At 37.1% G+C, this 24,356-nt stretch overlaps 1 protein-coding gene across 2 annotated transcripts in view; it reads left to right on the top strand.

Annotated features, from left to right (window-relative positions):
* MSH3 (mutS homolog 3) overlaps positions 1-23,882 on the top strand; it is a 111,083-nt gene extending 87,201 nt beyond the window's left edge. The window contains exons 21-24 of one of the 2 annotated variants that reach the window (XM_082783532.1): positions 17,141-17,327; positions 17,541-17,670; positions 20,278-20,452; positions 23,425-23,882. In XM_082783532.1, the coding sequence (XP_082639658.1) occupies positions 17,141-17,327; positions 17,541-17,670; positions 20,278-20,452; positions 23,425-23,533 (601 nt within the window). In that variant the 3' untranslated portion in view covers positions 23,534-23,882. The remainder of the gene's footprint in view (positions 1-17,140; positions 17,328-17,540; positions 17,671-20,277; positions 20,453-23,424) is intronic. The other variant, XM_082783531.1, reaches the window with a different exon arrangement.
* The last annotated feature ends 474 nt before the right edge of the window (positions 23,883-24,356 follow it).

Genomic DNA, 24,356 nt, shown 5'->3' with positions numbered 1-24,356 from the left:
GTTATTTTCATCACTGCCTTGATGTGTTGTATTTCTAGATGCTGCTATTACCATAGCACGCCTGCTGCAAGGGGTGCTTTACCGGCTGGCTGTATGAGGAGTTCTGTGCATCGGGAGCACCAGCAGTTCTGGTGCTTCCTAAATTTTTTTGAATATTGATGCTGTATTCTGCAGTCACTTTTTTGATGGTAGACTGCATCTTTGAAGTATGAATTTATATAGGTTTAAGAGATTAACATTCATCTAGGCTTTGTATCTTGTGTTTTAAGTAGGGTTTCCATGGAAATTGAAAGATTGCTACTATGGTTATTCCTTTGGATATATTTAGTATTTATGTATTATAGCTTCTCTAAATTGACTTTAAATAGTGCATTATATTACACGTTTTAAAGCTGCAAAAGGGTTGTAGTTTAAAGGAAATGTCTTGCTTAGAGGTACAGTGGAAACAGCAATGATTTATCTTCATTACAAGGTGTACAAATACAATACAGTGCTAGGGCTTGTCCAAACATTTCTGAGTAGAGTTGATAATTTCATCCTAAAGAGGGGGAAAAGGAGAGATCCTTTCACTGCATAATGCCCCTAAACCCAGGTGATGTGCTATTACAAGTCTGCAAACTGAAAACTTGGGGGGGCGTGAGCAATTTCTTCCAATCCTCCGTTTGCTTTATTCACTTAAGGAGGTTTTTGAGTGCTCCTGTGGGCTATCGCCATATTCCATCATTTCTTATGTGTAAAAACAACCTTGCCATTTCCATGGCAATGCTTTGGTCCTCATCCTGGAAAGCAGGTGTTGAGGGGGGTATGAAATATAGAGTAAAAGGTCTGCTTCATTTTTAAGTGGCTCAAGCTTCAAAGAGTCAGAATAAAGAGATACTAAACAATTCTCTGTATTTTTCTATGTTTATTTAAAGCTATATTTGGAATAATTTTTGTATTTGAGTAAAGAAGTGTTTGTATAAGTCTCTCACTTGAACTTCCACATATCCATATTCACTTTTTCATGAGTCAATGCATGTGTAAACTGGTTTTGTACAAATAAGTTACTATTTTTCAGACCTTTTGCTGTGCTAGCTGTAAGGGAAGCTATGTAACGAGGAAGGAGCACACAGTCTTTTGAGGATGTTTTGTTGGTGGATATTTTCTTCATTTTTTTTAATAATGGATAATATTTTCAAGCAAGCTTTGCTTCATAGAATTTCATTTAATCACTTTCATTATAGCTAGGAATTTAAGAGTTTTGGAAAGGTCAATGCTCAATCTATATTGACTTTTACTGGGATTTGAGTGTTTAATTCTTCAATATGTTTGAAAGTTCTTAATGCAGTAAATGGGTTCAATTTTTCTTTTAAATTAACCTTCAATTTGTGTTAGTCCTTCTACTCATTTAGTTATTCAGACATTGATAGCAATATAATGCTTCTCTGTGTGTTTTCTAAAATGACAAAGCAAGTGTGGACACACACATACAGAGCAAATAATGAAAGAAATTCTGTTGACCTAATAACACATTCAGAAGGAACAGTGTTTAGCTGCTGAAGGAAGCTGACCTGTAAAGAGGTCGCACTTGATCTATTATTGAAATAATTTCCTACAGCTAGAAACCTTCAATCCACTTCCTGTAGGTCAACAGTAGCTCTCGTAAGGGTCAGTTTTCAAAACCGAGATGCAAAGAAAGCTGTAACAATTTGAAGCTAAAATGTGTTCAAATAAGCAAGAAAATTGATAGCTCAGATTACCGAGGGCCTTGTATTCGGAGTCCTAAGAATCAAATTCTTAAAATCACAAGCTTTCAGTAGAAAGCATGCCTTTAAGAAGACAAACTCCTACCAACGCTAGGAGACAGTGAGAGGCAAAAGAAGGAATTCCTTTGTAGAGCACTTACCTGCCTACCTTTCTCTTGTAGTGTAAAATGTTTATCCCAGTGGTCAGACACCAGCACGCACAGTCACACTACAGCACCGTGCCTGTTCCCGAGAGGTTTTTGTACCGTCAGCCAAGCTGGGCCATGCTATTTAAAGGACAGCTTCAGTTGCCTGAACCAGTGTGCTGCAGAGTGCTTAGCTGCATTTGAAAGCTGCCTCTTGCAGGTGATGTACTACGTGCTCAAAGGTTAATGGAGTACAAAGAAGCATCAGTGAGATGCGTGCGGATTGCCCACTCGCACACCTCCTCTCTTTCAAGGGAGTTCTCTTTCTGTTTACTGAGTCTCGGCTTTGTCTTTAATCTTCATCATGGCAAAGGAATGGTGTTTGAATTGTCAGAGAGGGTATATTAAGAAAACTGAGGGGTGGAGGAGGCTGGCGATGCAAGTTAATAATTGGTAGTTGAAGGTTGCCTAGATAAGCAGCAGTTTAATTCTTTTGTTTTGTGTAGGATGTGCAGGTTGCCTGCACTTCAAGGCAGTTGTCTTGGTATTGGCTCTGCACATCACATGATCTGTACTTAGATATGCACGACTTTGACCTACATTTTATCCCTGTAACAGATGATTTAGACGTATTTTTAACATAGAAGGCATTCCTAATCACTGAGTCTGTAGTTAGGAGGAACTCGGTTCAAATTCCACTGTTCTTCATAAAACATTGTGAAAACAGGTGGCCTTTGCTCACCTCAGGGAGGGATGGATTTGCTCTTCTAGATCATACTTGTGTGTCTATATACAGAGTCCTTCAGACACTGTTCCAGTGTTCAAGTTACATAGCTATTTTGTTATTTTCTTGCACGTCTTTCTTCCTTGTGTAATAATTTTGAAAAAGTCTAATAGCTGTTTGTGCAACTAAAAGTAGAGTACAGAAATCTTTGGGCAGCTGATCCTCACGTGTCTTTATAGCATGACAAAGTTGCAGAGCCGTATAAATTAGGCTGACTTAATGCAGTGACCTGATGCTTCTGATTGTTTCAGCAGAAACTGTGTCACACTGAGGTACTTACACGTGTCTCTGGCATGCATGTGGTCTTCCTGCATTCCCAGATCTAAAAGCTGAGGGAGACCATCAGTTTCAGGCAAAACTTATTGGAGTTGTCCGTGAAGGTAGTCTTCAGACCCCAGCTCAGAGGTCTAACTTACTGCCCTTCAAACATAAGAAAATTTTCTTTTTTTGTGAGCTTATAAGGTGAGGGAGGAGGTAGAGGAGAGGAAAAGATGTTTTCTGCATTGGTGGAGAACTGGCAGCTTCATCCAACACTGAAATAATGAGATACATCTCCCTCACTGCTGGCCTCAGTTGGGTCATTTTATGCAATTCCAACAGCTGAGATCCAGTTCCAGGCATAAATACCTTGCAAAGAAGGGTGATTCTGGTTTAGCAAAGGGAAGGAATTGCAATTCCTGCAAATAACAACAGTGTTATTGAGAGGTTCACCAACCTAAGATCACCTCCTGCTATTGCATCTGAAGGCGTACCCCTGTCAGTGTCAGTTCTGTCCTCACAAATTATGGATGTAGTGACACAGTTCACGGGGCTGTACTTACCCTTCATCTGCTTAGCCTTTCCAGAGTCCAGAAAATCAACTCTGAATAGGCTGAATCTATGCTTGAAAACACATCCCATGTTACTCACTCTTGCACAGGAGTGTCAGTGAGCAAGGTAAGTTGTGTCAGTGTCTCCCCGGAGTATCATATCATTCCAGTCTGGCTTTTCTATCCCAGCTGACCCTGATTTCTTGAAACATCACGAGCATCACTCTGTTGTAGAGGTAACCCCAGGACTGCTGACCATACAACTCTTATTTCTCTTCTAAGAAAAACAGAGTAGGCAACAGGAAGAAAACCTCCTTTTGTCCTCTGTGTTCTCTGCATAATGTGAGCAGCTATGTTTTCAGCCCTTTGCACAAATCAGTCAACTTAAATTGTGCATTACAGTCTAAAGAAGAAATGGCATCTTTTCTACATAGACCTCACTTCACATGGTGACACTGATGAAGCTTATTTATTTATTTTTTGTCAGTAGGAAGCTACTTTGAAGGCTAAGATATTTCATCACAGAATTTCTCAAAGTGGGTAACTCAATGCAGGCTGCTGCTCTGCTGCTGGTGACTGTGCCTCCCATGCTGCCTGTCAAGGCTTGCTGCCTTGTAATATCTTCAGTTGATCCAGAAATCTCTAAAGCTTGGAGGCTATTCCATTTAAATGTGTGAACATTGTGCACTCTTTTCTATGTGAGCTTGATGTTAGATCTGAAAAAGCAGTATTTGAATCCCTGCTTGAGGGATGTGACTGGCAGTCCTCATTTCCATCATCTGGGGAGTAAAAGGACTTGTGTCAATCAGGTGCAATAAGATCCACACTGCCAATACGTGGGGACGAAGGGACATTTATACACACTGAAATGACATTTTTTGCCTGAGACACTAGAGCCATCATGGATACTTTCACCCATATTATTTTTCTGCTGTAAGAATTGGCACCTAAAAGATAATTTATTGTCCAGGAAACAGGGAAAGTTTGTGACCACAAGAATGCGGGATGGACGTGGCCTTTGGCCTGTTTTCATAACCTGTCTTTGTAGCCCTTGCAAGGACTGCAGGTGTCTGTTTCTGCAGGGTCTGTGTCAGTTGTCTTTCTCATTGGTATACAATACTTGTTTCTGCTGCTCCTTGTGCTGGAAGAATCTCATGTATTGTCACTGGCATGATGATCAGCTGCAGAGCACAGACTTGAGATGCAGAGCACTCAAGAGCACACAGGTAATATGATTTTTTCTGTCAAGTCTACTTACTGTGTACAGCAGAGCATGGCTATCCATCTGTAATTGCTCTCCCTTGTAGAAGAAGCAAGTTTATTCAACCTACAAGTATATTATTACAAAAGCAGAACTGTGACTAGGTGTAGCAAATTCTTACAGTTTGATATAGTTAAGTGATCTTTAGGAATAACTAAAGTTTTCTTAACGTCCCCAGTAGTTGCCCTTTTTTGGCATGGTCTATAAGAGATGATAAAGTGGAAAGAAATGCTATTAAAGCTAAGAGGAGGGTTTAGCAATGGAGCATTTCTTTGAAGTAAAATTTTGAAAAAAAAAAAAAAAAAAAGAAATCCAGCCCTTTAAATCCATGTTTCTTTAAAGAATCTGCATTAAGCATACAGTAATTCTTTTTTTTTTTTTTTTTTTTTTTTTTTTCCCCCCTGTATGTTTTATTCAAAATGTCTGTCTGGTCACTAAAAGATAGAATTGATTCTCAGAAGAGGACAGATCTTCCAATATACATTTGGATGTTACCTCCTTAAAAAATAACAGCTATTTAATTCTGAGAATTTGACACGCTCATTACTGTTTTGTCAAGTATGTGGAGCTGAAAGAAACTAGTAAACGAACCTCAGTGTTTTCTCTCTAAACAAGCATAATATTTTTAAGCAGATAAAATGCATGTATTTATGGCATCATTACAGATTTTAGTATAATTAAAAATCGTGATGTAAAGCAAATACTTTATTAGCACCTGCAAACATTTGGGCAATCAATTTTGGATGTTTGTATTTATTTTTAATTTCCTTCATTGGAATGTCACCATCATTAAAATTTGAAAGGTATTTAAAATTGCATGATTTACTTTAACAGACTAAAATGTTGCGAGGCTGGTTGAGAGTACATTTTTAAGGAAATCTTCAGAAAATTGGAAAGCACGGTGTAGAGTGGTATGTGAAGCAAGAAAAAGAAAATGTTTCACTCAGAACAAAAATTGAATGGGAGATGCTTTCCAGGCGCTTTTCACAATGCATTGAGATCTGAGGTAAATCACTGAAGAATAAAAGTGAAATATGGCTTGTCAAGTATTAGTGGAAATGGGTGTTCCAGTGGTCTAACTGCTGATGGCAAAAACTTCCCAGCTTCTTTTTTTATCTGAGCAAGTAATGTTGCACTTATTTAATTCCGGTTTTACTAGCAGATCAGTGGAAGGCAGCAACACAGGACCAGGACAGAGGGGAAAAAATTACAGATGCTTGTTTAAAATAATAAATAAATAGCAAGCTCCATTTTTTCAGAGCTTCACAGCAGAAACTGTGTTATTTGCCCCAGCAATAGGAAAGCAATGGTTGAAAAACAGCGCGGTTCGTTCTGACCAGAATTCAGCTTGTTATATTCTTTCCTACTTACGCATTGTTCGTTTCATGGATGAGCTTTATCTGCAAAGAGACGGCCCAGGAACTCGCCAGCTTGAAAGTGGTTTAGAAACATTCTTGATTAGAAGTCACTTCCTATGCAGTGATTTCACTAAACATGAAAAAATGGGTCCTCCATCCAAGTCTACACTGCCTGCTTAACCTTGATTGTTAAGGGGGAGGCATGCTGGTAGCTTTTCAAAACGACTGCTGGTGTGCTGGAAAGACTTGGGGAGCCTTCATGTTTCAAACAAGCCTGTCCCATCTTGATTTTAGCCCTTTGTTATGTGAATGGAATATAAAGTTACTGCTTTTCACTCCTAGGGAGCTAAATTGATTGGGATTTGGTAATAGCTTTTAAACTGATAAAGGTATACCTGGAATTATACATGAGTTCGTGTATATGTGATTTTTTGTTTTTAATCTTTAGCAAAAATAATTATTTCTCGGAAGTTCAGCATTGTTCCCATGTCACAATTTCTGTGCCTTTCTCTGAATTCTTGTGCCAGCCACAGCCTCAGAAATGAGTCAGATCCTTGGGTTGGAGTGGCATAGATTATGGGCGTTCACATACTTATTAAGTAGTTATCCTTCATGGCAATCTCTGTCATATTTTACCAGAATAACCTATAACCTCTCATGTTTATGAACTTTATTTTCTTAACTCATAAGACCAATTACCAAACTCCAAAATCCCTTGGTTCCATTTATTGCTTTATTAAGCTTTATTGATTTTTATTTTTTTTTTGAGGCTTACAAAGTAGGATTAGGAAGATTAGTCTACTTGTCAGTCCTAGAAATATCAGCTAGATCACGAAATCTGGCATGAAGATTCAGTTAGTCAGCTTCTTCATATCTCCATCATAAAACCTGAGCTATGAAAGCTCAGGTTCTTGAGGTGGCAGCTGTGGTTGCCAGGGCTGTCTGCAGGCATCCTGTGTAATACAGGAATTGCCTTGAGAGATTGCTAAGCAGAAGCTATGGAGGAGCTAATTATTTAACAGAGTTACTTTTCTATAAACTGCATAGTTTTGGCCAAAAGCTTTGTTGATGCCTTATTTATTTATTTATTTATTTATTTATTTATTCACTTGATTTTTTTTTTTTTTTTTTTAAATTTTAGGAGTTCACATTTTCTTTTGAGAACAACTATGTTCTCTCGATTTGCCCATGCAGTTAGACTCTGAAAGATAAGGGTCAGCAAATGTCAGAACAAAAGGTCTCTTTTCACACCATTGTATTATATGTGGCAATGCTTATTATTTTTGCTGTACACATTAATTTGCGTTTTGTGCAGAGAAGTAAGGAACCGTTCATAATAAGCAATCCCAAGTGACTGGCAAGTTCATACTAGAATTCTGTGTACAGATAGGCTAAACAAGAGTTGCTTTAGTATTTGTATTAGTCTGGAAAGCAACAGTGACAGTCAGACCAACAGAACTTGTTAGCTGTCAAGACCCAAAAGTAATTTTCAGAAATATTACTTCTTTATGGCATGGTAATTTGTTTCATTTTGTTCTTACTTAATTGTATTTGTGTTTATTGCCAGAATAACAAAACTGACTTAAGCCTTTCATTTATGCTTTACAGTCATATAATTACACTTCTGGGGTAAATTATTTTCAGCTTTCAGGGAAAAAAAAAAAAAGGAGGTTGTATTAAATTATTTGCACCTATTTTCTATCACGTGGAGATACTCTTTTTGAAAAAGAAGAGAATGAGTAAAAGTTGCAGTTAGCATTGTTAAAATGATTTTTTTTTTTTCCCAGAAAACTTATTATGTCTTGGATATATGGAGTGCATTTGAACTGTAGCTACTTCTGACAGTGTTCTGTAACTACAGAATATTATTAAATTATGTTGCATGTACTTAGAGCTAATTTAGTTTCATGTCTATTTATTTCATAGTAACATGCATCTGCATAGTTAGGTCTGTATCTCATATGCATGTAATAATGTATATATTTAATAAAACAGTCTTTAGCTTACATACATGGTATTTGGTAAAATCTGTAAGTACAAAAAACTGTTTTGTTTGCAGGGGTTTAAATCAAGTTTGAAAATTCATTTAAGACAATAACAGACAGTTACTTATATCTACAGTGAGATATATAAAATAATTTACGCTGCATATTAATGCTTGTAATGGTATACAGGGGGAAAAAAAAACAGGAAAAAGAGAATTTGCATGTGAAGCTGACCAGCTGTTTTACAGGAAGGCTGGGCTGAAACTCCTTCCCCGAAATGGCGGTACTTACCTTTCTAAAACTGACCCATGCTAGGATTTAACCTGGTCACAATTTGAATTGGATTTTCAGGAGTGTCCACAGGTTTAAAGGGGAAAAGTTCACTTCTGCCAAATGCTTCAGCTATTGTCCCTAGGCTGTTGCTATAGTTCCTGCTTTTTAATCCCCCCTTGGCCTCAATCCTTCAGCTACATATGCACATTAACTTAATTACCTTGAGTTCCCTCAGTGGAAGCTGAGAGTAGTAAGTGTAAACCTGTGCATGTTTTAGGGGTGGGTTTTTGGCTTTATCATGTTTTCAGCTTCTTCAGGCTGACACTGATGGCTTGCAAATAAACACTCTAATTTGAATATCTAGTCTTACAACATCTTTCAGCAAAATGATTGTACTTTTAATGTGTTCTTTCTCTTGACCATCAGTAAAATGTATACATTTTTAACATAAAGCCTGACTGACCTGTAGAGAGCAATCTGTTCACGTATGAGGTATAAAATCATTTTCACCCTCCAACACAGAATTTACATTACTGTCCGCAGTTTTTGGAGGAATACAGCTTAGTTTGCTGTAAAGTTATATGCTGGTTGCATACTTCTCAGGATTCTTTATGGCTGTATATGAATATAAAACTTACAGATGCTGCTGGAAAACCTAAGCATAAAACATTGTTGCATATTATGCATATATGCATAAAAGGCTCTGTTCCTAAAAATGTTCTTCTAATTGCTTGTTCTAATTCTGCTTTTGTGTCTGTGTTGCTGCACTTTGTTCTGTCAAACATCTTGATGAAGGTTGTGAAACTTCCAGCCAAAGAGACTCTTAGTTTTAGAGGATTCCAGAAATCGCTGAGAGTTGCACACTTCAGCATAAATGCAGTATGACTAAACCAATCCCTTTTTCGGATATTGACTGAACTTAATATTAGTGGGAGAAGGAGGGGGGAATTTTGCAGGAGTTCAGCTCGCTGTCAGAAGACACACAGCCATACCAAACTTTGTTCTTTCCACATGCTTAGAGAAGGGAAGTGCATTGCTGATCACTCGCCTAAGTTACTCAAAAACCCACAGCCTTAGAGTAACCCGCTCCAAGTTTTTTGTCATGGGAGTAAGGTGAAACGAAATGTTAGCAAGTAAATCCACTCCCCAACCTAGCTCTGGGGGTGTTCCTCCGCTCATCTGCCCAGCTGCAGGACCGTGGTGTGTTTGTCATGCTGCTGGACGCCCACCTCCTCTGAGACAGCTGCTGCAGGAAGCAATTCATGTGGAGTGGAGAAAGTGCAACATAGGCTCAAGAAAGTTCAATTTCAAAATACAATGGAAAATTTTAGAGTGAACCACCAGCTGGATTATTTTAACAGTCAGTGATGCCTTAGATGACCTTTTTTTCCCCCTTTTTATTTTTCTTTTTTTAATGAGTGCTAGTGCTTTTGAGGGTATCACAGCTGAATTTCAGAAAAGAACATATTCAAGTATTCATCATGAAGTGATCTAGCATAAACCTTTCCCAAGAGCAGATGCACTTCTGTTGCCTTAAAAAGCATCAGAAATGAGCGAATATTGGTAACTGCTGGTCATTCAGTGACTGTATTGATTAGACTAGTGTTGGCTCTTCTGAAATCAGTCCTACCTGGTTCTGCCAGTTGAGGTGAAGCTTTTAAAATATTGAATGTTCACTTCAATCTCTGGTTGGTTTTGTTTCCTGTGGCTTTCAGCAAAAAAAAAAAATAAAAATCAATGCCATTCACATCTTGAAAGCTGATCTGTTAGGTTCATTTCTTTCAGTATACTGGAAAGCCGGTGTGTGCAGCAGGTCTCTGTTGGCTAGTTATAAAAGGCAATAAGGATTTAAGTGATGATTTGTTCTGGCTACTTCAGCTACCTAGTGATATGGAAAAACATGTTAAAAACAAGATTATGAAACTGAGTATTAAAATCACTTTGGACTTGCCTTTTTTTTTTCTTTTTTTTTTTTTTTTTAAGCATAATGCAAAGTATGCATTGATAGTGGTCTTAGGTTTTACTAGTTTCATTAATTTGTCAGTGACTTAGAACATCATATGTCTATAATAAATTGCAAAATTAGAATGTATTTTACACTAAATGAGTAATGCATTGTCAGGCTTTTCAACTACTGCTCTTTTAAATTAGGTAACATACCGTGGGTATTTCTTCATTTATAATTTGCAAATAAGCTGCTGTAGAAACAGTTGAGCATGTGCATGCATGTTGGCTGTAAATAGGTTTGTATTATGAACATTTTCTAATTTTTGTCACTGTCGTCCATGTAACTTTGCACAGATTTACTTCTCGGAAGTTGCCCATAAATGCAAAAATAACTGTCCTGATAACAATGCGTCCTGTCATACTTTGGATAAGAGTTTTTTTGTTGTTGTTGTTGTTTGTTTTTTAATTTTGTAATTGCAGTTTCAGTAAGATTTTTTTTTTCTTATTGTTAGTTTTTGGTTTGGATCTGCAACAGCTTGATGGAAGTGAAGTAAATGATTTACCAGTACTCTGTGGGGGAGTGTGAAGCATTAGTTTCTTGCCAGTGAACTGTTGTAAATTTGCAGATGCTATCTTCTGAAGAATTACTAGATAAATTTTCATTGTAAATGGAAAGTAGCCAGAAGTTAAGCTATGTGACTTGGGTTACTTTTAGAATAACCACTGTGAAATTCTCATTAGCAGTTTGAGTGTTTCTAAAATATGCAGGATTTCAAATTGCTTTTGTGGGCAAAACATAATGATTGTTCTGGTTAAAGGTGCTGAGTGCTTGGAAATGTGGTAGGATTGGATCTGTGTGCAATAGCTAGCTTGCCAGTCCCAGTTCAGGATTTCTGTTCTCATCTTCTCGGGAAACCCTTTTGCAAACTACAAATAATTTTTAACCTGAGGTAAGTGCTGTTTGCAACAAGGAGGGCAGGACTGTGTTTTAATTGTGTTTATAGTATCTGCTTGGCGATTATGAGGGGTGGGAATGACCCCTCAGGTTAATATGTTAACATTAAATCTTGTCTAATACTCTTAATTTGTCTGTTAAGACTGCAGTTGACTAAATTTGCAGCTGGATGCCTAATAGAAACTTAAAAACCTAGCTCAATGGAAGACTTAACCTAAGAGTTGAAATGAAATTGTGATTGCGTTCTGCCATTCACATTTGATATTCATCAATATCAAATTTTCTGGTCTCAGAAACATCTTCTTCACGTAATACCCACACTTTTCCAACCAGTTTTCTGCAAAGAAATGATTTTAATTTAAATAACACCTGTTCAAATACAGTGAGCTTTGAAATGACATTTTGAAGGTGTTGTGTGAGAGGGAGTGAGTGGAATTGTAAGGTCACATTCTGCATGTATTTTATTTGTGTTTTTCTCAGCGTTCTCTCTGAACCACAGAAGAAATTCTTTGTTGTTGCTGGGAGCATTATTGTACAACTGCTGCTTGAGATAAGCTCAGAGAAAAGAGTAATTCTGTTTTAGTGTTAGTTGTTATTGATGAATAAATAATTTGACTATGGGTACCTTCTGAGAAGTCTGGCTTCAAATTCTGATCCCTGGGAAATCAAACCATACCTGGAAATCTGGATGCCTTTTCTTGATAACTGCAGCCTTTGCAAAGAGGCTCTACACTAATTAGATTTATTCTGCTGTAACAGGCAATGTTACAGGCAGGTTTCATTTTTTTGGTATTTTAGTCAGATGGACTTTTAGTCAAGTAGATCTTTTTAAAATCAAGGTTGAAAAATCTTAGATTTCATTTAATTTTTTTCAACATTAAGTGTTTTATATACTACAAATGAATGAATGGCATCGGGATGCCATTCGTGTATGAAAATAAGGCTTTAGGAAATGCCTTTTTGTTTGTTTTGGAATTCATTTGGTGGTTTTTTTTACTACTGGTAGGCCTCAGAGCACTGCTTGGTCATTTTCACAGGTAGTGTGAAGGATTCACACTAACATAAAAGAACAGAATACCTGGGGTCCACATGGTATTCTTTGTTTTATAACCAAGTCAGCAGCAAGTAGGATAACTTTTTCTAAAAGATAACATGGAAACAGACTCAAGTAGAAACTTCTGGACTTCAGATGAATTTTTCTGCTTGAGAAGATCATTATTTTTTCATTTTTTTCTCTGCTGTCTGTCACACTGGGGCAATTTCTGGTTTAACATACAAGTTGTGACTTTCACCCCAGGGCTGCTAGCACAGGGCAGCAGCACTTCTCAGGAGGGGGGAAACGACGACAACACTCCCTGCTCCCTTCCAAAATAATGCCATTTCAGACTACTGTGAGCTGTCCCCAGTCTGCAAGTCTGTCCCCTGCTCCAGGACACTCCTTTTATTGGGGGAGCAGTAGTATCAGGGTGCTGAGTGATGGAGCTCTAAGAAGAGGTCAGTGGCCTTAATTTCATTTCCTCCCTCCTTACAAAATTTTCATGGATGACTGTCAGAGGACTTTGGCCTGCCCAGCTGACCAAGAGCTTGAAAGCACCAGATTTTGAGGTAACTTCATACAGTGTCCCAGTATGAGTTCGTGCCTGTTGAGAGCAATTTTAAATGGATACTGACTTCATAAACATTCCTGGGATACAAGAAAAATGTTAATGCTATTTTTATGCTAGGGGTTTCTGAGCGGTATCATACCCTGTATCATTAGAAAATTATCAGCATTTACGGAGCCTTGCAGGACAAAATATCATAGGATACCTTCCCAGAATGGTGAGCGTTTGCTCTGGAAAAGGTCAATGTTGTGTGCATGCACTGACTCAGGAAAGCAGGTTAAAAAAGCAATGCTGCTGAATGCTGCTACTGTAGGGAAAAAAAAAATAAAAAAAATCATCTTCTCAAAGGGGCCACATACAGGTTATGCATGTAGTGCTAACTGCTTTGCATAAAGCTAGGTAGTGCCTGCCTATTGTCTAATTAATCCTCCAAAAATTAATTTATGAAAACACTGCATTTGCTGTTGTTTTATATGGAGATTATGGACAAGAATCCTTACCACTTGAAATCTAGCACTGAAAAGGGATTATGCCTCCCAGTATTTTTTCTTTACATAATAAATGTGTTGAATATTAAAAGATGAAAAGCTTTTAATTTTATGAAATTTGGTTGGCTGTCAAAGAGACGTTGTAACAAGTGGTTTCCAGCCAAATTGCATTTGCTGAGGAGTGATGGATCTCTTGCCAGCACCAAAGAGGCACTCTTCACATTGGATGTCTGCATGCTCCTCATGGGCAGAACGCGGTAATTTTCCTGAACGTAGGCTTTAGAAATTCCATAGCAGAAATGGAAGTTTTCATATTAACCGTGTCACTGCTTCCAATAGCTGGTGTTTAACAGACAGAGCTAGTGAAGTTGAGTGGTGTTGCTCTTGCTCTAATGGTTTTCTTCTGTGTCTGTCCTATTCTGTTGCAACCCTTTTTCCTGATTTTCTTTATTAATATTTTTTAATTAAGAAAGAGAGGGGAGAAAAGAGAATTTGGGTAGTGAATAACATGACTGCATCATTCTACTAGGGATCACTCATTAGTCTTGGTTTATTTCTCTGTATTGTTTTCTACTGTAGTTAAAAATATAATATTAAAATCTAATGAAATGGTTACTTTTGCTTACAAATAGAATTTAGACAAGTGTCTGATCCCAGTGTAGGCACCTTGTTAGAGGAATAAATAAATAGTTGCTTTAATAAATTTAATAAAAAAATAGTTGCTTAAATAGTTGCTTAATTGCTGGCAACTTTAAGATCTGTAAGAGCATCTGTAATATTTCTTTTAACATTTCTAATCCAACAATCTCATCAGAATAACATCCTACGTGTTACCTATCGAGTAGCTGATAACAGTGGTAAATCATCTGGATTCCATTGAACATTACAGAAAAATGCATAATGTTTTGATATATAAAAACACTTAGGAGACAAAATACATTAATATATAAAATAAAAGCAATCGAATCTTTTAGAAGTTTAGTGGAATTTATTATTGCTGATTTAAACTCAGAGAATTGTTAAAGTAATAGTTGTTTTGACCCAAATAATTCATTGTATCATGGCTTTTTTTCATATATTTAAGGAGTAATGCCTTGCTGCGTTTTAACTCTTTGCTTTATGCATACACTATTGAAATAGTTATTCTCACTTCTTTCTGGGATAATATTGCTTATCACATTGCTTCTCCTAGTATAAGGGGCAGAGGTAGAAAGAACAATTTTATCTGTTCTCAAGGATGACATTTAAGAGTGTGTATGTCATTTCAAAATACACTTTTTTTTTGATCTGTAGATAAGGCTGAGTTAGATTTGAATGTTTTGAGATACTGAAAAGAAAGGCTTCTTTTGCAGCTGTTGTTAACAAGAGAAAGATAATGCTCATTTCTGTTTGTATCTTGAGCATTTAGTGAGGAAGTTCTGAAAACTATTTTCACAAATGCAAATTAGATTCAAAATGACTAAATGATTTGGAGGGCTCTGTGGAAATAATGCAATACAAGAAAAAAATAGAACTGAGAGCTCTCAGTGTAATCGTCACGGGTGCAGAACAGTCTGCCTGGCTATATAGGTGCTGTCTCCGTAATGAAAAACCAAGTAAAAATGATCAAATAATAATGCCAATAACCCTAGGGTTGGAAAGTAAGGTTAAAAGTTGCCCATTACAAAGCCAGAGGTTTTTGAGACATAAAAAATATTTATTTTTCTGGTGAATTTAGTTGTAGCTAATAGTGTTAAAAACTGATCTAATCGCTTGTTCTCCGTAGATCTATCCAATCTTGCAATAAATGGGGATTGTTCAATTTTGCAATAGTATGTGCTTGCTGAACCAAGCTAGGAAATGTGCAAGCCAGGTTATGGGGCACTATGAGAAATTCAGCAGTGTGTTCATAGCTCTTAACATTGTCGTACATGTTTAAGGCATTTAAAGGGATTGCAGTAGCAAGTGGTTTAAAAAAATCTTAATTTCACAGTGTCTCAGTATCCTGAATTATATGCCTAATTCAGTGAAATGAATATAAAGTTTAATTAGCTTATGTGCAAAATCACCTTTCTTCCAGAGTATGTGGGAGTGTACCCAGTGTGTATGTATGCAAACACATATTCAGTGAAATACTGCACATAACCATTCAGTGTGCTCGTTGCATCATAATGCCTATCCCCAACCAAAATTAGTTCATTTATAATTGCAGATTTGCATATTGTTAAGTTATGTATACCCCCGTACAAAATTTTAAAGGCAGGACCTGGAGAATATATAGAAAACATAACCATACTGTGTTCAACCAGATAGTTTGGGTATTGGTAGTCAATTACTCTTGGCAATTATAAGATCCTCATAAAATAATGAGAATCTTGCTAGTGCTTCTGTAGGCAACAAAAGCAATTACATTAGAGAAAGATACAGCAAAAGACTGAGAGAAAAAAGCTGCACTGGGATTCTCTTTCAAGGTTTTGATTGGCTTTAAATACTGTTGTGGCCAGCTATTATATTTGAAAATGTAATATGTTAAGCCCATGAGTCAGTTTTCCTTAAATCAGTGTGGCTTGTATGTAACTATATTATTGGATGATGAGAGTGAACAAATCCATTTTTACGGCCCTACTCAGTGGCTTGCTAATGATAACCTATCTCCAAAGTGACATTGTAATGTGATTAACGTAATTGAAAAGCATATATGGAGGAAGGAAATGTTATTTCTTCCAGGTGGAAAGCCTAGTTACTGAGTAGGTGCGGAAACCTGCACAAGAAAAGAAAAATGGGGCGAATTGCTAACAGTTTTTTGGGATGAAAATTGTGATTTCACATATTGAATAGAAAGGCTGAAGGTTGCATGAATCTGAAACAGCGTTAAAAGACCTGTAGGAATCAGGAAGGAAGGTGTGTGTGTGCATGGTGGGTGGAGGAGAATCCCCACCTGCAGAGACCGGTAAGTTGAAGGGCGGTTACGGAAAAGGATGAGGAGAAAAATCTCCTCTTAGAATTATTATTAGTGTATTAGTAAGACTGTGCACCTTTATAATTGGAAGAAATTATTGTTATTTTTTTTACTGCCTGCTGTATCTATGTGTATGGACAAATACCTGGTCACATGACTTTCCCCTGTATCTCTAGTGCTGGTACTTGATACCTTCAGGTGTTACTAGCATTTAAAAATATACACATTAGATGGACAAACTGAAAAAAAAAAAATAATAAAAATTATATTCCTGTTCACTGCTACCTTTACTGTAGTCCTTCCAGTGCGCTGGCTGGTCTGAAATCTCAGGATCCTTTTTAAAGGGGAGGGCAAGCTGCCTTGTACAATTTCTCAAGATGGAAGATATGCATGCTAATTGCATGCACCTCTGCCTCCTCTTTCCCCCCCTGATTCCTGTAGCTGGCATTGGATGCTGCATTTACTGTCTGCGGATTTACCTTGGGACTAGATTAGGGATGGGCAGAAAAGTTCCCTGCTGTCCTTACAGCCTAACCGTCCGGGATGCCTTCAGGGTTAGTGTTGCCTTGGGAAATGTGTGCAAGCCATTACTTAGTGGTACACGAGTTGCTCCCTCTGGACTTTTCAGTCCTTTAGAGTACCCTCACATCTACACCATGGGCTGTTGCCATTGTTTGTTTGTTTGTTTGTTTTTTTCCTACACAGTAGCTTATTCTGGAAGGTGGTCATTTTGCCTGGCTTTTGTGCTCTGTTTGGAGCAGCAAGAGGAGATTTAAAACAAACTGGTTTCATGATCATGATCTTTTTTTCTTTGTATATGATTCATATTTGAACTTAATAAATTGATCTGCTTCGTATCCCAATGCAGAATGGGTGCAGCAGATAACATTTACAAAGGCCGAAGTACCTTTATGGAAGAGCTGACAGATACTGCTGAGATAATACGAAAAGCAACTTCAAGATCGCTAGTAATTTTGGATGAACTGGGAAGAGGAACTAGCACACATGATGGAATTGCTATTGCTTATGCTACACTGGAACATTTTATTACAGATGTAAGTGATCAGTCTGACACATGCTTGTGAATACTTTTTTACTTTACTTTTTTCATTTTAGGTTTACTTTGGCATGGTATATGTTCCATTCTTGCAGAAATGTGACATGTCTAAACTCAGAGCAAAGGTTTATTTATAAAGGATACCAGTGCTTTGTTGGTGTGTTCAGGGAAAAAAAAATTAAAACCGTATGCATCTATCTCATTGTTGCAGGTGGAGTCACTGACACTGTTTGTCACTCACTATCCCTCAGTTTGTGAGCTAGAAAAGATGTATCCGGAAAAAGTTGGTAATTACCACATGGCTTTCTTGGTGAATGAAGAAGAAAGTGGTGAACAAAAAGGTACAGTATAAAGCCATCTGAGATTCTGGCAGTTTGGGTAGAGGCAGAAGTTGTAATAATGGTTACATACATCTAAATGCACTAAAGTATCAGCCTATCCACAGAATTTTGATGATTTGTAAACTGCACAACCATTTCTCTTTCAAAATTAATACTAGGATGACTGAGCCAGCTCAGATCAAAGATTCACCCAGCTTGTCACAGTAGCTAAATAACAAAAGGACAAGGCAGGAGGAATTAGGGATCAAACATATGGCAACTCTTTCTCAAAAAGATCCCACTGTCTGCAAACACTTGCTGTGTAGGGGACTTCAAGAATTAGATGTGGTTTCTGTTTTTAATTTTTGATCAGTTTCTTTTCACTGAGGTTGTCCATTCCCCAGTTTATTCACATATACTTTTGAAATCTTCATTCTGTGTCAGAGAGCTCCAAAATTTAACACTGTATTAAAATGCATTTACTGGTGTGAGGAACTACTACCTCCTTTTGTTTGTTGAGGCTGTTTTGAAACAACACGTAGCTTCATTTGATGGTCCCTGTTCTTGATTTGAGTCAGAGAGATGATACATTTATCCTTTCTGTGCCATGCCTAATTTTGCAGATTTTTTATCATAATCCCTTTCCTTTATGTTCTTAACCAGGCAGAAGAATTAAAGTGCTTATTCTTTTCACTGTTGCTCTGAATTAGTTAGAATTTTCAGTGGTTTGTCACCTTAGTGCTTAGCCCTTTTCTCTGGATAAGTTGAACAGTTCTGTCTAACTGCAGTGATGACCACCCTTCGTGGTGCAAACCGACTCTTCTCATCTCTTTCCTGTCTGCTCACCAGTTATTTACAATTGCAAAGGCCTTCCTTGAAGATTATGGCTGCTTGGTTTTCAGAAGAGCATTTGATGCAGCGCTCTTCTTGAAAGCACTTTGAAAATCCACATAGGATTTATCCACTGTCACTCTTTACTCACATGCCTTCCAAAGGTAAAAGGTGGTGTGGAATTTCCCTCTATACAAACTGCTTTAGCTTTTTTTTCTGATAGATCAGCTTTATTCAGGCACTTGACAATTCTATTCTTATTTTGGTTTTCCCCCTTTGCAAAGTAACGGCATGCTCCCCAGATCACTATTAGAATTATTATTTTTCTTAATTGGCATGGTATTTGCCATTAATCTTTCCCTATAATTCATTCTTAGTATTGTACTACGTGCTTACATTGTAAACTGATCAGACAGGGGGTCTCCAGTATTTGTCACTAAATACTGTGTATAAATAAAAATATTTTTCAGAAAGTTAGTTTTAAAAATAGAAGTGCCTTCCCAAAACCTATACTCTCACAGACACTCTTCAACATCAGATGGCGTCTTGTCTGATACAGACAAGAGGGATACTTTGGCTTTTGTACTCTGGTTAATTTTAGAAGTAGGGATCCCTGAAATAAACATTAATGTTGAGCACAGTTTGTTTAATACAAAGTTGTCTTTAGGTGAGCACTCTATAGCAAAACCAATGTTCCCCATTAACTGCATCATTTTTAGGAACATCAGTACGTCCTTTCACATCTAGCTGATTAATTGAACTGCTCATCTCTGATACTCTCAAGCAGTTGAGATGAGAATGTTCCTTATGTGTTGTGTCCTTGAAACCCTATACTTTATGTTTTAGTTTGCTGCTTTAGCCTTCTTGCTTTCAATGTTAGTTGGCCTGAACCTTCAGGCCACATGCAGTCTTCATCATTTTGCTCACGAAAGTACTATAGGTTTACTGTCACAGCCTGGGAGCAACCACACATCCACATTTCTTTCTTCAGCTGAATCTTTAGCTCCCATGTTTATTGTCTTAGTGTTTGAATTGTTTTATTTAAATGTTTGTGGCATATTTTTTGCTATCTTTGGCTTGGATCACTCAGATCAAATCAGCTTGAGACATCAGTATTTATGGAAATTGCCATTGTTTCCAAAAACATTGTTTCCAAGATGAAAGAATGAATGGAGGTGAATAACACCATAGTTTTTGTGCTGTTAACACAAGGCCTGAATTGTGCAGGGATGTAAAAAGAATGTCTAAAGAGGAAGAGGAAAGAGTCAGATTTTTTATCATTGCTTTTACATTTCTATCTTATTGTCATGACAGAAAGAATCCACCATCCTAACTATTTGGGTTGCTCTAAGCATTTTTCTGTAGCTCCTAGCCTACTGGCAGGCAGCAATATTTTGTTGTTGTGCTGTATTACAGACTTCTTGACTGCGGGATTACTGACACATCCTTTACTCTGTCTGGTAGACAAGACATGCAATGTACCAGTTATAGCATAATTAATCAATTTGACATATAAAGACTCTTACCTTCTAGACACACACACACACACACACACACGTGTACACACTTCTGAGTAATAAGACATCAGATAAAACTACAGTGAAACACTTTTTTCAGACTATGTGCAAGGAAAACATGAACTCAAGGAAACATTTTTATCTCGCATTTCTTCAGTGGAATTAATCTCACTGGAGGTATGAATGACAATGAAACCAGAGTCTCTGCTTTTTCTGGGTTTGGATTACTACATTTTATCAATATAAAAGAGTGATTTTTTATTTTTGTTCTATTTTTTAGGATCTGAAGAGGAAGAGAATCCTGAATTTATCACTTTTCTTTATCAAATAACTAAAGGAGTCACTGCAAGGAGTTATGGGCTAAATGTTGCCAAACTGGCAGATATTCCTGAAGAAATCTTGAAGAAGGCAGCTCACAAATCAAAGGAGTTGGAGAGATTAGTGAATATGAAAAGGTCAGAAAAATTGTGACTTTTTTTCTAATGAAACTTCCAGATGTGAGTGGAGGAGTGTTTTGCACTGAATGTGCATTAAAAAGAGCAGTAAGAGCTACTTTAGATATACTTCTGCCCTTCAGAGAAGAGAAAGTGAGATGAAAGTTTGAAAAATTATTAAGAAATTGTGCTATCCATTTCAATCAAAGCTTTAGATTTTGTGGTTAGCTATTATGTCAGAGGTTAATTGCTACCCTCTTAGTGGTGATTGGAAAAAACTAAATGCACATTGAACTAACGCTAGGAATACACATCATACTATCAAGTACATTCTTTAACATACTTATTTTCACTTTTTTTCAGGAGGAAATTCTGAAAGTTGTATTTGAAATATAGCTATCTTCTAATACTTATTTCTCTTCTAACAATGACAGAGAAAATATAAATATATTTGATTTAGAAAATGTATTCATTTCAGAACTTGACAATCTATTTGCATGGTATAATGTAGAAGGAAATGTTGCTATTTTTGCTTCTGATTTAACTTAACAATATTTTTTTTCATATAAACACAGAAAATTTTAATGACAGTCTTATGATTTTATTATTTTCCTGATAACCAATTTTCATTTAGGGGTGTATGTATCTTGCATACTAGACTAGGTATGAAAATTTATGTGCATCAAATAGCATCACCGTAACAAATCCAGTAATGCTATGTATACAGTTCACGTGTAACAATGTGCTACTATTCATATGCATTCCACCAAATTTTCAGTTGTTACTATTTTTCAATGCCAGTCCTATCAGCAAAATTCAAGAGACCCTTTAGGAATAAAATAAATCAGTATCTTTGTTGCCTGGTGGTAATAACTAGTCCTGGTAGGAGAATCTTAAAAAAAAAAAATAAAAAAATTAAGGATTAATTATTTTCAGATTCAATCAGTTCTTTTGATGCTTATCAGAATGTAGTACCTAACAGTGTTTTTTATCCTCTTTTAAGAAAGCAAAATAAAATAACCATATTGAAGATACGTGATGGTTTGAGGGGAAAAATAACGTGGTAGAATATGTTCATTTGAAATAGTAGTCCATAATTTTCAAAAGCAAAATGACAAATTACTAACAATGTCTTAACTAGATCTAGAAAAACAATGTTGTTCAGAAAGGTAAGAATATGAGCTGAAAGGCCAGATTTATTGTGTGATATAATTAAGATGGGAAATAATATATCAGTTTTATCTCCATTCTGTCAAAATCATAGGACACACATAGAGTTCAAACATTTCTCCATTCCCGAAAAGAGAGTTAATTGCGTACAAAACCTATGAGCAGTAAAAATAGTATGTGATGATGTAATTAGAAGACTAATTTACAGTGCACATAGAGGGGAAGAGCTAGGGCTCACAGGGTGATCAAAATGATGGGACCTAATTGTGTGACATTTTTCAGCTTTTGAATAAGTAAGCTACCATCTGTATTTTAGCTTTTGGTATGCAATTTGCTGGTATTCTTAAAATGAAAAAGAATAAATCCCTCGTCTACATCTGCGATGAGTCCCTCACCCTGGCTCGCCACTGAGGCTGGAGTTCCCCGGGGCCCAGGCGTCACTGCGGCCTCCTGCCACTGGAGCCATCCGAGTGTCCCCTGAGGCCTGTCACAGGATGGATGCTCATCGCCCATCCCAACCTCGTGCCACAAAATGGCATGTTTTTGTGGCACCGCCACAAAACAGGGCGGGGATATGGTCCAGATAGAAAGGTGTTCTTGCTTTAGTTTGTGCCCTGTGAGTTCATGAGAGGAAGGTGTCTGCTCCTGAAAAAGGTACAGAGTGAGGAGAGGAGGAGGCCATGGCTCCTGTCAGCAGTGGGCACCTGGGCAGGGCTTGTGGCAGCCGTGAGGCACAGCCCAGCCCACCTCAAGTGTGCCACTTCTGCCTCCCCTTCAGACGGGCGGCAGTGCTGTGCCACCCCCGCAGCAGCTGCTGACTTGCGGGGTTTGACCCCGTTACACGTCGCTCCCCCATCGTAAATTCTTGCGTGACCTTTGTAGGGGACCTCACACACCTCTGTGGACCCAGAGCTCAAGTCAGTGAAAAACAACAGATGATCAAATGTGTCTGATGACTTAACAGTGCATAAATCACTGTATTACATAATTCTTAATTTTTGCAGTTCTTTTGTATAGATAATTATATTTTCTTTTTTGCCTGTTCCTCTTTAGTTTCTTTTATTGCCATAATGTGATCTAAATATCTAAGTTCTTCTATACTCCCCAAGAGACATAAACAAGGTTTAAAATGAATATGAGCTTTGCTCTGGCGTATCAGCGGTAGGACATAAAAATTACTATGAGAATCAAACTCAGGCCTGTTCATAGCAGTATACTTGTGCTGTCACAATACCCACAGGCCAGCTGCCTTGTCTTATGTTTTTAAATCACTTTCATATTATTTAAGAAAATCCACTGTGTAATTCCATCCAGTCTTGACATCTTTGTCATCAGGAATGTGCGTTAACCCATTTTAAATGTCTTGTTTACTTGTCACAACTCTTACGAGTCCTTCTTAAATAGAAAAATATTAGAAAGAAAATAGGAAGGATGAGTGTACTCAGTGATTTGAAAATGCATTTTCTCTTCTTGATTTCCTAAGTGCAAATTTCTAGGAACTGAACATCTGTATCTCTGCAAGCTACAATACTGTTTATTTTCTTTAATGGTTTACTTTTGCTTAGTGTTTTATTTCATCTTGTTGATGCTTCTGATACTGTAAGTTAATTGTAAAATTACATTGTTGACTGTACTACAGATGGAATATATACAAGAAATGTTCATTAATTGCTTATAGATCAGTTAATGTCTTGAGCTGTGCAAACTGCTATCTTTGACGGTGAATAAAAGTTTGTAGATGATTGTAGGTTTTTTGAAGTTTAACATGCTTAACTTAAAAGTGTGTCCATATTTTGACTAATTTCTTTCCCCCCCTTCCCCAGAAAAACGCTGAAGTCTTTTGCTGAAGTATGGAAAATAAATGATTCTCAGGAAATACAGAAATGGAAAAGTACGTGTGAACCTGAAGATGAAAGAATGGACATTTTTTAATCTTCAAATCGTGCTTAACTATGGAAAATATTCTGGATATAAAACACAAGTCCAGAGAGTAATAGATTCTATCAGGGGATAATTCTAGGTGCATTAAGTTAACTTTTTCAGAGATACGTGATGCCACATTGTTTTACAGTGCCCCACATCCACTTCCTGCTTGTAATTTTCTCTCTCCATATTCCTTGAAATGTTTTCCACCCCTTTTCTTAACTGCAAAATGTCTGCTGGTATTGAATTAAGTTTATATGTTTAGAAAACACAAAAAATTATGTTGGTAAATTATTAGAATGCATCTTTTATAAATAAAATAATGTCTTTTAACTTTATTGTACTCCAATTTCTATATAAATAACTCTCTTCATTGGGTAAATGTAACTGAATTGTGACTATGCTATGCTGTTGTGCAGTTCGTAAGAATGAATGCCATAAGGCAAATTCTTTTTGTTCTAGTATTAATGCATTTAAAATTCACTGTTTATGTAAAACAACCCCTACAACTGATGTAAAGAATGAATTTAAGAGAGAGCGTGTTATAGAGCTGGGTAGGAGACACTCACTTCCACAGATGAGATTAACAACGGTGCAACCAGTAGTTTCCAAAGCAGCAGCACAAAATATGCATTGACTGCATTTCCACTTCCCTCTTCTTCACTCTCATTATGTTTGCTTCCTTTTCTCACAATCTTGGCCTGCTCTGACATAGTCTGGAGAAAAATTTACCCTAAATAGTGGTGGATTATGGCAATGAGCTGAACTGGGTGATTCAAACTATGCAAATGTAATAATCCCCAGCGCTCTGTCAAGTGGGGAAAAAACAGAA

Source organism: Aythya marila (genome assembly GCF_965140915.1).
Source record: "Aythya marila genome assembly, chromosome: Z".
In the NCBI taxonomy this organism is placed as follows: domain Eukaryota; kingdom Metazoa; phylum Chordata; class Aves; order Anseriformes; family Anatidae; genus Aythya; species Aythya marila.
This window is presented reverse-complemented; position numbering and strand designations above follow the sequence as displayed.